Source organism: Triturus cristatus, chromosome 1_2, assembly GCF_964204655.1.
Source record: "Triturus cristatus chromosome 1_2, aTriCri1.1, whole genome shotgun sequence".
NCBI lineage: Eukaryota > Metazoa > Chordata > Amphibia > Caudata > Salamandridae > Triturus > Triturus cristatus.
Window position 1 is genome coordinate 1,012,186,693 of NC_140580.1, and position 13,930 is coordinate 1,012,200,622.

The 13,930-nt window shown below is 42.6% G+C and overlaps 1 protein-coding gene across 2 annotated transcripts in view; it reads left to right on the plus strand.

The window, feature by feature from the left end:
- STXBP1 (syntaxin binding protein 1) overlaps nt 1–13,930 on the plus strand; it is a 223,420-nt gene that overhangs the window by 195,552 nt on the left and 13,938 nt on the right. Inside the window, exons 16-19 of one of the 2 annotated variants that reach the window (XM_085611824.1) lie at nt 570–671; nt 1,810–1,895; nt 3,980–4,134; nt 9,239–9,371. In XM_085611824.1, the coding sequence (XP_085467950.1) occupies nt 570–671; nt 1,810–1,895; nt 3,980–4,134; nt 9,239–9,348 (453 nt within the window). In that variant the 3' untranslated portion in view covers nt 9,349–9,371. The remainder of the gene's footprint in view (nt 1–569; nt 672–1,809; nt 1,896–3,979; nt 4,135–9,238; nt 9,372–13,930) is intronic. The other variant, XM_085611832.1, reaches the window with a different exon arrangement.

Below are 13,930 nucleotides of genomic sequence, written 5' to 3' on the forward strand. Positions count from 1 at the left end.
AAAATCGAAAAGAAGAGAAAAGACCAGGAGGGTGTGTGAGTTAAAGGGAAAAAAGGAGTCTGGAAGGCAAGGAGGGTATGAAGGGAATGCTAAGTATTCTTTGAGAAGGAAAATGAAGTGTGGGAAACGCGAGGGGAGGGGCAACAGAAGAAGGGGTGAAGGAATGCAAGGTTTTCAAAAGTTGGAAAGTAAAGAAAATTAAAAGCAGGGAAACGGTTAGAAGGCAGAAAGGACAGTAGAAGAGAGAAATAAAATGTAAAGAGAAGATGTTTGAAAGGAGCGAGATTTTTAGAAGTTAGAGTGGATGTTAAGTGGCTTAACAAGTATATTTATAAGAGGTATGCTAAGGTTTGAATGAAAAGAGAATATAGGAAGAAAATTTACATTTTACTACACGTAGAAGCTGAGAGCGAGTGTAAAAAGTTAGAAGAGAATGTCGGATGGGAAAGGTCTAGTCGCCAGAGGGGGTGGGTGCTAACATTGTCTTGGCTTCATGAATTTCCCATTTTTTGGGATTGTTTCGCAGTGATCTGTTCCACAATTGCCTGTTTGCATCTTTCTGTTTCCAGTCCACCTTGCGTCGCAGGAGTAAACCAGACCGCAAGGAACGCATCAGTGAACAAACCTATCAGTTGTCACGGTGGACCCCAGTTGTTAAGGACATCATGGAGGTGAGGGTGAAGCAAGGTTTGACTCAAACTAGGGAAGGGGCAGAGAAGAAGGTGAGGTGATGACAGGGGGCCATAGTAGGTAAGGTGTGGGGAGAAGGCAAGGATGGGTGAGAAGAGTGTCTAGTGGCGGATGTGATGATGGAAGGGATCTTCGAGAGGGAGACATGAGGGAAGTGGGAGAAGAGCAATAAGTGATGGATCCTGCAGGGGCCAGAGAGATGACTGGCATGGGTAAGTAAGCTGAGAGGAAAGTAACTGGTGCAAACATGACTCTATTGTCTTGTAACACTGAGGTTTAAGCCCAACAGTGACAGTCCCTCTTCTGTGTTCAACGATTGCAAATGAATGAACTCAGTGAAAGTAAAAACGTTCTGTAAGGACGGATGGAAAAGAATGGGTGTTCTTGACCAATGGGAAGGACCCCAGACAGACTTCAAGGGGGCTTGTGTCTTTCGAAGGGGAGAGCCCCGCTGCTACTGCTCAACACATAATAGTTAAAACTAGAAGGTCTTTGGGACATCCCGGAGAAGCCCTACATTTTTTATTAATTCTTTGTCTCTTTTTTCCATCGACTTTTAACCTCTCTCATATCTGCAGTATCAATATAATGGGCTTTCCCTGTCGAGGTGCACCACTATCCATTCACCACTTCTGTTCATCTTGATTTTCCCTTTATCTGACTCACTACAAAAAGGTGATTTAAAATCCAACACCTTCCCTACTGTTGCACAGACTGGAGTTGGAATAATAAATTATACTATTCCAACATCCAGCGCCCCCCCTCCCCAGAGCAAGTCGTTGATCCGTCTTACGGAGTAATGGCATGCATTGCTACAACGCGGTCGTTGTAACGACCACGTTATAATGGCATGCAGGGTTCCGGTTGGCGGGAAAATGAGACAGATTCCTACACAACTTCAAAGTTAATTCAGAAAACACCAAAAAACAACACTGTTCATTCAAATAAGTGACTCTTTCCATTATCCTTTTAAATCCCTTGGAGACAAAGCATTCCTAGAGTGGCCGGCTGTGATGGCCATTCAGGAGCCGAGCCCCTTACACAAGTGCCTCGTGTCACCTACCACCTTCTCTATTGGAGAGATTTCCTGATTCCATTGTCTTTTTTTCTCTCTTTCAGGACACTATTGAAGACAAACTGGACACAAAGCACTACCCATACATATCTACGCGCTCCTCTGCTTCCTTTAGCACCACAGCTGTCAGGTAGGGAGAGTTAAGGTCTGTCTAAGCTTGCAGATCTTCGTGAGAACACCTAAAATTACAGGTCTGGATATTCATCGATACGGGAAGGAAAGAGCACGGTGTACTTGACTGTCACCCGTGAAGGTGGGTCAGAAAACAACATATGCTAAAACGTTGGAGGAACTACTGCTGTGATGGGAGAACTGTGTGGAGTTGCATATCTCTGATGGAGGTGAACATGCTGTTTGTGATAACAACAGCTGCTGGGCTGGTCCTACATCATCCCCTTTTCTTGTACCTTGCTAGGCATGGGCTTAGGGTCCTGCAGTAGCAAAGACTGGTCAACATTAGGGTGCCACAGAAGTATTGTGGATGACTCATTACTTAATTTTTTCTGTTTATAAGCACTATAAATAGCAGGTGTGTTCCGAATAACAAATTTAATGGCACACAGTGTATGATTTTGAAGGATGAAAGGCTGAGTTTGCCTTGCTGTGCTAGAATCTTATCACATGACCTGCATTTCACACATATCAGTAGCATGCACTCAACCCACTGAGCCACCGTGCCCGCTGGGTCAGTACCAAATGATTTTCTGGAGTTCATCCAAAAATATCTATTTAACAGATAACCTGTGACAAATCTAAAATTTTAATTTTCCACTTTTGGGGGAAAATGTTCACCTTTTTCCCCTGTAAAAAAGGTGTGCAAAAACATTCATAATCCAAAGAAATTTCCATAGTTTGCCCCCCCAAACACAGATCATTTTGCAGATGTTTGCTGGTAATCCGTAAAAATATTTGCAGTGGTTGCTTTTTGAAACTCACGTAGTGTTAAATGTAGCCTTAAATGCAATCCCAAGAGGAAGTGTTTCGCATAGGCTTAGACACTGCCATTAGGAGTTTAAAGTTTAGGCTTGTTAGGGCATGCAACTTGTGATCATAACGGCAATTGGAAAGGCATTAAAGGGTTTGAATATAACCCAGGATCTAATAATGATACCTGTAAATTACGCACTTTTAAAATTCCAATTTTCAAAATAAGATTTTATCCTGCTTGTCAAATCGTGAGCCTCTTCACTTTAACTAAATCCATTGTCTTGGTCCTACGAAAAATAGCGTGAGAGAGTACCTCCTGCAGTCAATCAATGTGAATCATAAGTCATGCATATCTCTATGCGATATGCAGACACTTACCCATATTTGCAAATAATATATCTGGGTGACTTATTCTGTACATTGCATGTTTTGATTTATCAGGGTGTGGCAAGTACAAAGGTGGACAGGAATAGCATGGGAAATAAAATATGGTACCACTTAGCACCAGCCCGATGTTAATTCAGACCGCCCACATAATACATGGTCACTCATACCACCTATAAAGAATATTGGACCTGATATAGAGTCTAAACTCTAAATCAGGCTCATAGTCACTCATTACCTTGAAGAAGGACTTTGGTGACTCCTAATCACATACATAGAACATAGCTCCTCATAACCACTTAGTAGTAGTCACTTATGAGCATTCACAACCACCTACAGGGACCATGCTGACTCATGGCAAACTACACAGAACAAAGCCATTCTTGACTAGCCTTCCTACGTAGAAAATCATTGATGCTCGTAGCCACTAAAACTAAACTCATGAATGCCTAGATATAAAGTCCTCACTCCTGATAACTCCAACTTCTGATGGTGATTGATGACACAGAAATGTATCATGGCCACTGATGACAACCAAGAAAGTTTATTTTCACTGTTCGACCGTGGGTTTCAAAATCACCTAAATAGATCTCAGTGACTAACAACTATCTTGACATAGTAAAGCATAAGCACCCTGCCTTCTTGCAGTATAAAAGGCAATGTGGAGGAGAGCCATTGTTGGCTCAATAGTACGGCTGAAAATGTAGAACTAGATTTATTAAATCACACTGTCATGTCTATTAGGATCACAGTGGCCTCTGAAGTCCAGATAGCAATCTGTTGGATGCCCGGCATGGAAGATATTTATGATCGGTGAAAAATGTGACCCTCAGTCAAAGAGGCATGACTTTTCCCTGTGATTGTAAACCAGCATCTGATGGTCTCTCGTACCTTCATTTTTAGCGCTCGCTATGGGCACTGGCACAAGAACAAGGGTCCGGGTGAGTACAGGGCCGGCCCGCGTCTCATTATATTCATCCTGGGAGGTGTGAGCATGAGCGAGATGCGCTGCGCCTACGAGGTGACACAAGCCAGCGGCAAGTGGGAAGTGCTCATAGGTGAGTCTGTGGTTTCCCATCCCACCCCATGCTTGATGTGCTTTGTACCGTTCCCTATATCCCACGCAGTTCTGAAATCCAGTCCTCAGACTTTGTAGGGAAGAAGGAAGTATGAGTAGATTTTGGAGGGGGAAGGAAGACAATGAATCCTTGAATTGGAGGGCCTTTCCAGCAGGAAAAGAGAAGACATCCAAAGGGTGGTCTCCCATACGAAAAAAAAAAAACCACGATGAACAATATGCTGAGTCTTGGCATCATTGAACGACAGGCTATAGCACAAACGATTGGAACACAAATAAACCAAATTGAGGAAAAATAAAGGGAGCCATACTAGCTCCCTGATTCCATCACACAATGAGGGTGTGCCAATCTGTTTCTGACTCAATCATAGAATTAGGGCACACCAGCTACTTTCTGAATCCAATGCACAAGCAAGGCCCAACAATCAGTATGTGGTGCAACACTCTAACAAACATATTGCACAACTGCCTTACCATTCTGGCTTCACAATCCAACACACCTCCTCCAAAGGGAGGCAACCCCCTTCCATCCTCTACTATATGCAATAGGGGTTACTTCTGCACTGTAAATCAGTGCCATTAATTGGAATCTACAAACTAACTATAGCCGGCATTGGGACGATGTTTGTTTTCACTCCAATGCCTCGCCTTATGTACCATCACAGACAGACCAAGATGCACACCTTCTTGATGTCACACAATGTGGTTGCCACTATTAATTCTTGTGTACCTGAGATATGCACACACTAAAGGGGGTCCTGGCATAGATGCAGAGGGCAAGGGCCTGATTTTACATTTGGAAGGTGGTCAGATGGACTAAGGACATTACCTCCACCATCTTGACGAACTGCAGTCTCTGAAATTTGGAGAATGCCGCTGACCCTTAGACAGAAACCTTACAGTCCACCCTTCTCAAAATGAGGCACATGGACCAAGAGTTTGGTGGACAGGGTCCTCCGTCGCATTTGCAATGGATTACCTTGTCCACCAAACTGTAAATTAGGCCCTAAGCCACCTTCTTCTGCGTGTTTTCATACGGAAGTCATCCCCCAAGATTTCTGCACAGGAGACGTAAAGTTAACTCCCACTAGTGCACATTGAAGTGATCTTCACATTCTTTATCCCTGTTTGGCATTAGCATAGGGTGAGATACCTCTTTCCACCTGACGTGAGCACGGTCTGGGAAAACTCACCCCCTGACCGGTAGACAGTCAGATTGGGTGCTGCATCAACAGCCCCATGATCTGCATATACCCTTCTCCTAGTACTGTAATGCCCACCTGAGGTCTCAGGGTCTGTCTGATCACTGGATTTCACGCTTCTGCATCTCTCCCCACTGTCCGTTGCCCCGATGTAATATATTTGTAACACTGAGATTCCATGCCTATTTGCCACTCTGTTTAAAGTGAAATACATTAATGCTGACTGTTGTGCTAGCATGAACTTTACAATGAGAGGTAGCTTAACATTTATGCGACACACAGCTTGGCTCTTCTGGAAATTCGCAATGTTCTGGAATGATTGGTAGGGTATCTTTCTCCTAGGAGAAATGCACAGCTTGAGTTGTCACAGTCCACAAGGACTTTGGATATGAAGGGCATACATCACAAACTCTCAGTGTTCAGATGTATCACTCATTGTGCTGGACAATGAGTGATGCTCTCTAAGAGGGTGTGTGATGAAGGAGTCTGGCATGTGAGGTGACACAAATTGAAGTGAGGTCCATAAAGGTCCTGGAATATAAATATGTGTGGAGATTCCTTTGCAGTCTGTAAGGCCAGTGCTGTGGGAAACAGTGACTTACAATAATGGGGCATATTTACAAAGAATTCAGGCAGCACAGCGCAGCAAGTAAAGTTTCGGTGCTGCATTGCATAAAATGAAGAGAACAGAACGGCTCCATATCTTCATGGAAATTACACAGTTCTGCCCTCTCCTTGCACTGGCTGGCGCACTTTGTGTTGCCTAGCGGCAATACAGGTACCCTTGTGACATTGTTCAAGGGTTCCTGCATTATGTTCAGGATATTTTTTGTGCAGGAAGGGGGGCCTTCATGCACAAAAAACTATCCTTGGAGGTTTTGTCTCTTCTGCATGAATGCTACAAAATGCATAGAGGTAATTAGAAATAAAGATGTTTTTTCATGTTAGGCTAGCCTCAGGCAGGTGCACCATTTTGACGCAAACCCATCTCTTCATATCTTTGTAAATATGGGTTTGTGTCAAAATCCATAGGTGGCTGCACAGGAACACCCATGCATGACCCATGGAAAGCTTCCCTGATGCCAAGTAACAGATGGCAGCCCAATGCGCTGCATTGCGTTACTTTTTCTTACAAAGACACACCAATTGAAATTGGCGTGGCTTTGTAAATACCAAAAAGGATTTTAGTTTGGTGTTGCATCAAGAAAGTGATGCAACCCACCACAATTTGTATATCTAGGCTAAAGTGTATAAAACATCTGCCATTGGAAGCAGTCTTATTGAAATGTTTCATGCCTTTTATTTAATGTGAATAAAAGTGATTTGTTGAATCTTTAGGAATGATTGAGATTCACGTGAAGTTCAGGAGTTCAACATTAGAGTGAGAGTAATTTTATGCATATATAAATTAGACAGATCATCATCAGGTTGTGATTCAAGGGTTAAGGTCCTATTAATAAGACATTTTGCAGAAGCGCACAAAGTGAGAAAAGAGAACACTCCAATAGGGTGAAGTTCTGGTGGAATGTAGCTCAGACTTCACTGTTTGTGCAGTCAGTGAAATGGGAATTAAAAGACTCTCAATTAATTGTATGTGTTCACCAATAAACAAGTGTAAAACGCATAGCATGCCGTTGTAGTGTAAGATCACAGAAGTGTTCAGAACAGGTGAGTATCCATTGACATGCAGAGCGGATCTAGAGACTGGGAAGGGATGAGCCTCAAGGATGTAAAAAATGTCAGTGATGGCAAGGAAGAAGACTGTTTGCCACCTGGACATGTCTTTACCCTACGGCATAGTGCAATATGATGCCCATCTAGATAGTTTCTTGAGGGGACCCAGAGACTCACTAACTCACAGCAATTTTTAGGTTTTGAGTGGCATGGGGACCCCCATGTGATGCGTGGAGGACCCCTGCACTGCAGGGGCTGCAGGAGCCTGCATTATGCCCCTGTCCTAATCACTACTGTTTTGGCTCATATTGGTAATGCTAAAATACAACTAGAGGAACTGCTTAAGTATTGACCTGTACCAACATTTTTGGTGACTTTGAGGTCCTGGGGCCCGTCTTGACTTTGACTCGGTCTGTATCTGTAGCCTGAGTCTGGAACAGTTTAATTGGCCAACTCATGCTTTAGCCAGACTTATGATCCTGGAGGCTGGCCTTATGGAAGAACATGAAGAGCGTAATGCGTGGTAGGATGCTGTCCAATGACAGGCTTACTTCTTCACCTTGGTGCAAGGCTGCTCCGATTTATTTCCCTACAGCTTTCAAACCTTTTACCACAAAACCTTTTTTGGCAAGGGAATGTCCATTCTTCAACGGTGTGTCTATATGGAATACAGTAGGACTGCATTACACTGTTGCTACCACATACTAGTCCATCAATTGTCGCTCCTCTCACTTGCATTGCTGCTCACTTTATACTATAGGTCTATACTAAATCCTCCCACCAGGAGGAAATGGACAAAACCAGGGGCTTATTGCCACGAGCAATGTTCTGCAGGCTGCGTGAAGCCAGGGATGATCTGTCCACCTGATGCCTCATGACGTAAGAGGACAGCGAAGATTTAGCTGAGACACCAATTCATTTGACAGGCAATATTAGTGTAAAATCAACACCTCCTTTCACTTTCTGCCAAGGCAACCACTGCAACAGCCCTCTTGCTTTGGAAATCCATCTAATTAGAATGGTGAAAGGTTTACATGAGGAATAGTAAAACTACAAAATTAACATGGAGCTGAATTCTGGTCAGTTAATACTAAACTGAAGTTCTGGTCAAAATAGGTTATTGCATGTTATTGTCCTGTGTTTATAAATCCTTTTGCACGTCCCATGAGAGGCTTAATAGCTGCTTGTTTGTTTGAAGACTTTGAAGCTAGCCCTGTGTGACGAGCAAAATTTATTTTGTAAGGCTAAATTATTTTCCTCAAATTATACCACCCCTTCTCAGGGGACCTATCTTGTGGGTGGTTTTAAAAGATGATCCATGGAATCCAGTGGATGGTGACTTTTCTTCTGGATTTGCAGCCACAGGTAGTGATCAGTAACAAATGAATGTATGACGTTGCATCGCATACATTCACAACGCGGTATTTTACATTGCATTCATTACAAAGCAAGTCGTTACAACGACTTGCGCTGGAGGGCGCTGAACTTAGGAATAGTATGATTTACTATTCCAACTCCAGCCTACGTAACAGTAGGGAAGGTGTTGGAATAGTAAATCATACTATTCATTAGCTTAGTGCGCCATCTAGCACAAGGCGTTGTAACGACTTGCGTTGTGATGATCGCGTTGTAAAGCTATCGCGGTGTAACGACCGCGTTGTAAAGGTCGTTCTCTGCAACAAATACGCTACACCTGCTGATTTGGGGTATCATAGCAATAAGACTCAGGATGATTTCTAGGATTGATCCACTGGCCTATGAGCGGAGGGGATTACTTTTTGGCTGCGTTACAAGGAGTAGTGGGATACATTTCCACCTCAGTGAAACATTATTTCCATGGTCACCCAAGGGTTTCCACGAAATGCCAAGCTGTCTGTCTGCATTAACTTGTCTGATTTTCTACTCTACAGACTGTATGTTGTTGCACATGCATGTTCCTCAATGTATTTTCCTCTCTGTGATTTTTGATAGTTATCATCTAATCCCAATTTATGTGTCACACTTTCCTGCCTCCCCCTTGTCTCTTTTGCCACTATGCCTATCCATGCCCTGCTTTCACTTGTTTTCCCTCCCATTCGTTCTGACCATGCACCTCCCCCACTTTCCTCTTGTTGTCTCATAGATGAAGTGTTTTCATTTGACTGCAACGTGTTAGCTCCTGATGTGTGTTCTCTTGAAAGACGTCAGCCCGCCTCTGTTCTCTCACAGGTTCTACCCACATTCTAACTCCCACCAAATTCCTCCAGGATCTGAGACACCCAGACTTCAGGGAGTCCACTAGGGTATCTTTTGAGGATCAGGCTCCCCCAATGGACTGAGAGCCAAAGACACACAAAGAAAAGTAAAAGCAGTTTTTCTACCAAAAGAAACTCTTCCACTCTGAAGGGCTTTCTTTGCCTCTTCTCTCACTCTTCAGTTGATTTAATTTTCCTTGTTTTTATTATTTTGATTAGAAAATGCTTGCGTTATTATTTTTTTTTATAAACCAAACACTCACACATACACAATGGTTGAAAATGTGTCGAACACCTAGTGAAATACAACCCAAACCTAAAACTTTGCCAAGACATCTCTTTTCTTTTTAAACTCACAAATGCTATATTGGGGATTTTAAAATGTATCACTGATCCATCTGAATCCCATGCCCTATGCTGCCTCATGTTTCTTCTGGGAAGCTAAAACTTGATGTACTTTCTTTACCTCTCCTCTTTGCTTAAATCTATGTCTTCCTTATTGCCAGCTACCCCCATTTTTGATTCAATAGAATCAATTCTGTTTTGAGCACCTACGTTCACTGGTGTGCAAGCTTTTATTTGGTAGTAACTAAATTGCAAGAAAATAGAACTAAATTAAGGAAAAATCCCCATAAATAATCATCTTTCACTCTCTTGATATTTAGAAAGATCAGGAGGGCTGGTAGAACATTCTAACAGACAATTATCGATGCGGCTGGTCACCGTGCTGTTCCAAGAGAGAACTCAGCGTGCTGGAGTTTGTGATATTAATTACACCCATAATTGTAATGCAGCTGATATGATGTTATTATCAGTGTACAAGTTGCTTCTTTGGCTAAAGTACCAGTTATGACTTGGAAGGTGTGATCAGATGCCTTCTTGAACAGGTGCGATTAGATTGCCTACTCTCCATCTGCTCCCGTTCATAGCCCAAGAAACGATTAAGCCTTATGCAATTTTCTACTGGAACGTGTGCCCTATTGCACAACTTATATGGATATTTCTATTTAATATCCCATAAACTTCCAACAATTTTATACGTAAAATCAATGAATTCCATATAGTTTTTGCGTAGAACTTCACAGACTATTCCCAGACTATTAATCTTTGTTTAAAATGGCCAGATATATCAGTTTTGCTGTGAAGCTGTAGAGCACTACATAGAAGATTACATAGGGTTTTTTTTACAAATGTTTATCTACAGAGTTCATTTGGTAGAGTCAATAAAATAGAACAGCTTCTGAAATCCTCTAGATCAGGTCTTGATACCTCTTCTGCCACTTGTTCCCTTTCATTACTGTTTCCATTGTCAATAGCACTGTCCGTTTATAGGTCCCCTGGTCATGCAGTACCAAAGGCTATGTTCCAGTGTCTTATTCTTGCAATTGGTACATCTGCCGAATATGGCAGACTGAACTTTGAACCAAGTCAGTTCACCCTTCCATTCTGTGGAGTTGGAGAAGATATGCTCAACCGCTGTTGTAGAGGTATTGAAACCCAACTTGTGAGGCCAGGCTTTTTGGAGCCATCTCATTATGAGGATATTATACAAGCAGAACATTTGTACATTTTTGGAAGAGGATGTCATGAAGCTCCATGACTACAAATCAGAAATCAGAATTTTGTGAAAATCTAAATACTTCCATATTTAAAATTGTGAGAGTAAAAAACTGTTAAAAAGTCAATAATTGTTCAGTGCCACCAGCATTCCATTTTGCAAGCCTGAGAAAAAGATAGAATGCAGAGCAGCAAATAAGTTATTATCCCAGTCTGAGCACAACGTTTAGAGGGGGACATTTGGGTGTATAATCAAAAGAAAATGTCAAAAGAGTTTAAGAATAATGTGTAGTGACTCAAAGGAAAGTTTTACAAGCACTTCAATAAGTGGAAATCTTGGTACATCAGGATTTCATTTTTGGATATTAATTGGCTTTTCTTTGCCTTCATAAATTCTATATAAATCTTAATTGAAGCATGCAATTTGCAATCAAATGGGTATCAATGGCATACTTCTTTTCAGGAGAAAACCTACCCCATCTCTGTTACTGATCCGTATTTATGGAGAAGTTTTCTACTTTCAATACTACCCTTGTCTGCAAAAACGTTCAGTTGGACTACAGTTTTCAGAAAATGGGAAACTCTTTCATCGTGGTATTTTCCCCCTGGCATTCTCTTATACTGTTTGCGCCAGAATTCTGTGCTTGAGAGGGCAAGCCGTTATCATGGCATTAACTTCCAACACTTATTGACTGAAGGGAGTGACCTGTGTAGAAGAGGCCTGTAGACACTGAATTTCTCATTCCAGTGATGGCCTGTAGAAGCAGAATGACCTAGGCAGGGCAGTGCCTGTAGAGATGGAGGTACCAGGTTTGGGGTACCTTGTTAGTATAGCTACTAGGTAAAGAGGCATGTTATTGAGGAGGAATTGCCAGGCATTTGGGTGCAGGGAGCTGTTGAAGAAGAGTGGGGCTAGGGAACATAGAAATAGGTTAATCTGACCAGAGTAGGGTCCATAGAAATGGAGTGATGTAGTAGGAGTATACCTGTATAAAGTGAGTGAAATGCCCAAGGAAGTACCTGCAGAAGCAGAGAGGTAGCATTTGCTGTTTCAGATTCACATACTACTCACAGTCTTGTGTTGAGTGAGGACTTTGCAAGTTGTTGTCCTTCAAAGAAGACGTTTTGGTTTTGAAGTGACTCATGATGCCTGTTCCGAAATCCCCAATGCACCAGGATATAGGCTCCACCTTAGATTGTTGTTCTGCTATCAGGTTTGGATGTATTTCCGCGTGCTCTGGTATCATAGTGCTACAGAAGCTGAAAACCTCGACATTAAGACACTGGAATGATACCTTCACATACAAGACCACCCTGCAACCAGTGGCTGCTTCAGCAGAACCTCTTAAGAACCATGACTGCTTTGGATGTTGTATGAGGGTGACTAGTGTGGTGTGAGGATATGGAGAAAGTGGCTTTCAGAATTTGCCCTAATTGCAACAGTAGGTTCTTATTGTCAAACCAGCATTGGGTCTGCAACTTCTATCTGGCAAGGAACCATAATGAGCCTGCTTGCTTGACTTGTAAGGTCTTTCGATGCAAAAATACTATCCGCAACTGAAAGAATAGATGGTGGGCACATTACAGGATGAGGTTTGAGACTCTCCCTACCTATCCTGCAAACATGGAATTGAAGGCTCTGAGGGGATGTGCTCGGATGGGTTTGGAAAGAATAGGGCTTATGGTAATCCATACCCTCCTGGGCAGTGGAGGTTGCAATATGTATCTTCTATTGACTCTGACTGCCTAGGGCAGAGACTATACCTACAGTTTCACATACACTACACATAGGCCCTCTGGGGTTTTAACTCAATTGGAGCCCCGGCACCAGGGAAAAGAACAGCGATGAGACATTCATGCTCTGAGTCCTAAACGTCCTTCAAAGAGGTATCAGCACTCTTCCAGAGGCAGCTTGGCAGCCCAAAGTCACCTTCAGATGTCAGAGATCCGCACGCTCCCGTGAATCAATGCTGAGATATTCAGCCTCATTAATGGGAACTCACTCGGCCCATTTCAGAAGCAAGATCAACTCTGAAGAGACCCAAGAAACCACCACTGAGCTTGACTTTAAGTTACTCTCTTCCTACGGAAGACCAAGAGGTTCAGACAGATTCTAAGGATACGTGGATGCATATTGATCAATTCTGCGGCAACATTCAGGCATTGCCTACTCCAGTGGATTAGCTCTGTGCTACATAACACAAACTTACCTTCAAAGAGTCAAAACTGGAGGAACTTAAGGCTTTATCCATTCCAAAGAAAAAGCCTAGGAAACCCACACCACTACCAGAGCAGTCACCTGCAACTTCACTACATCAGCTCAGTCTATTCATACAGACTCAGACCAGGACCATGCTGAACATCAAACAAGACCAAAAGAAGATCCTGTGCCTTCTGATGACATGGATAACCCTACACATGATTATAATGAGGATCCTTCAGATAATCCATTGTAATTGTATCCTGAAGAAAAACTCTACTTGCCTGATGTAACAACTGCATTTCAATTGGTCGTCCAACAAGTGGCAGACCATCAAGAGGTTAACGTCCACATGGAGGAGAGGATTTCTTTATAGAGGATTTCTGAATAACAGAGTAGTCAGTGCATTATTTGTCTGTGCTTTAGGGCAGGTTGAAGTGTTCTGACAAAAATTTCAAAGATCTGGTGTATACACATGTCATCAGGGCCCAGTTTGAGAAGAAATACAATGCCATTAGACAGGTGCTTGTCTACATTTGTGGGCATATTCCACCTCACTCCCTTGTCATAGAAATGACACACAAACGAATATTCACTCAAGTCATAGGGAATACTTCTTCACCCGATACATCAATGCGACAGTTAAGCAGGTGGCAGTGGAAGCTTCCACACAATGGCGAATCGCCGACTCTGTCAGCCTGCTCGGTAGATATGACCGATACCAATGGGTGGAGAGTAAAGAGCTCATCAATCACCTTCCACAAGCATACAAAAAGAGAGGCAAGGAAATTCTCCAAAAGTGCGAGTCAATTGAAAATTATTCCTTGATGTCGTCCATAAGGCCGCACGTAATGAACACTAGTGACCTTCACCACCAACATACTTGGCTAAGTGTGTTATCCTTCTGCC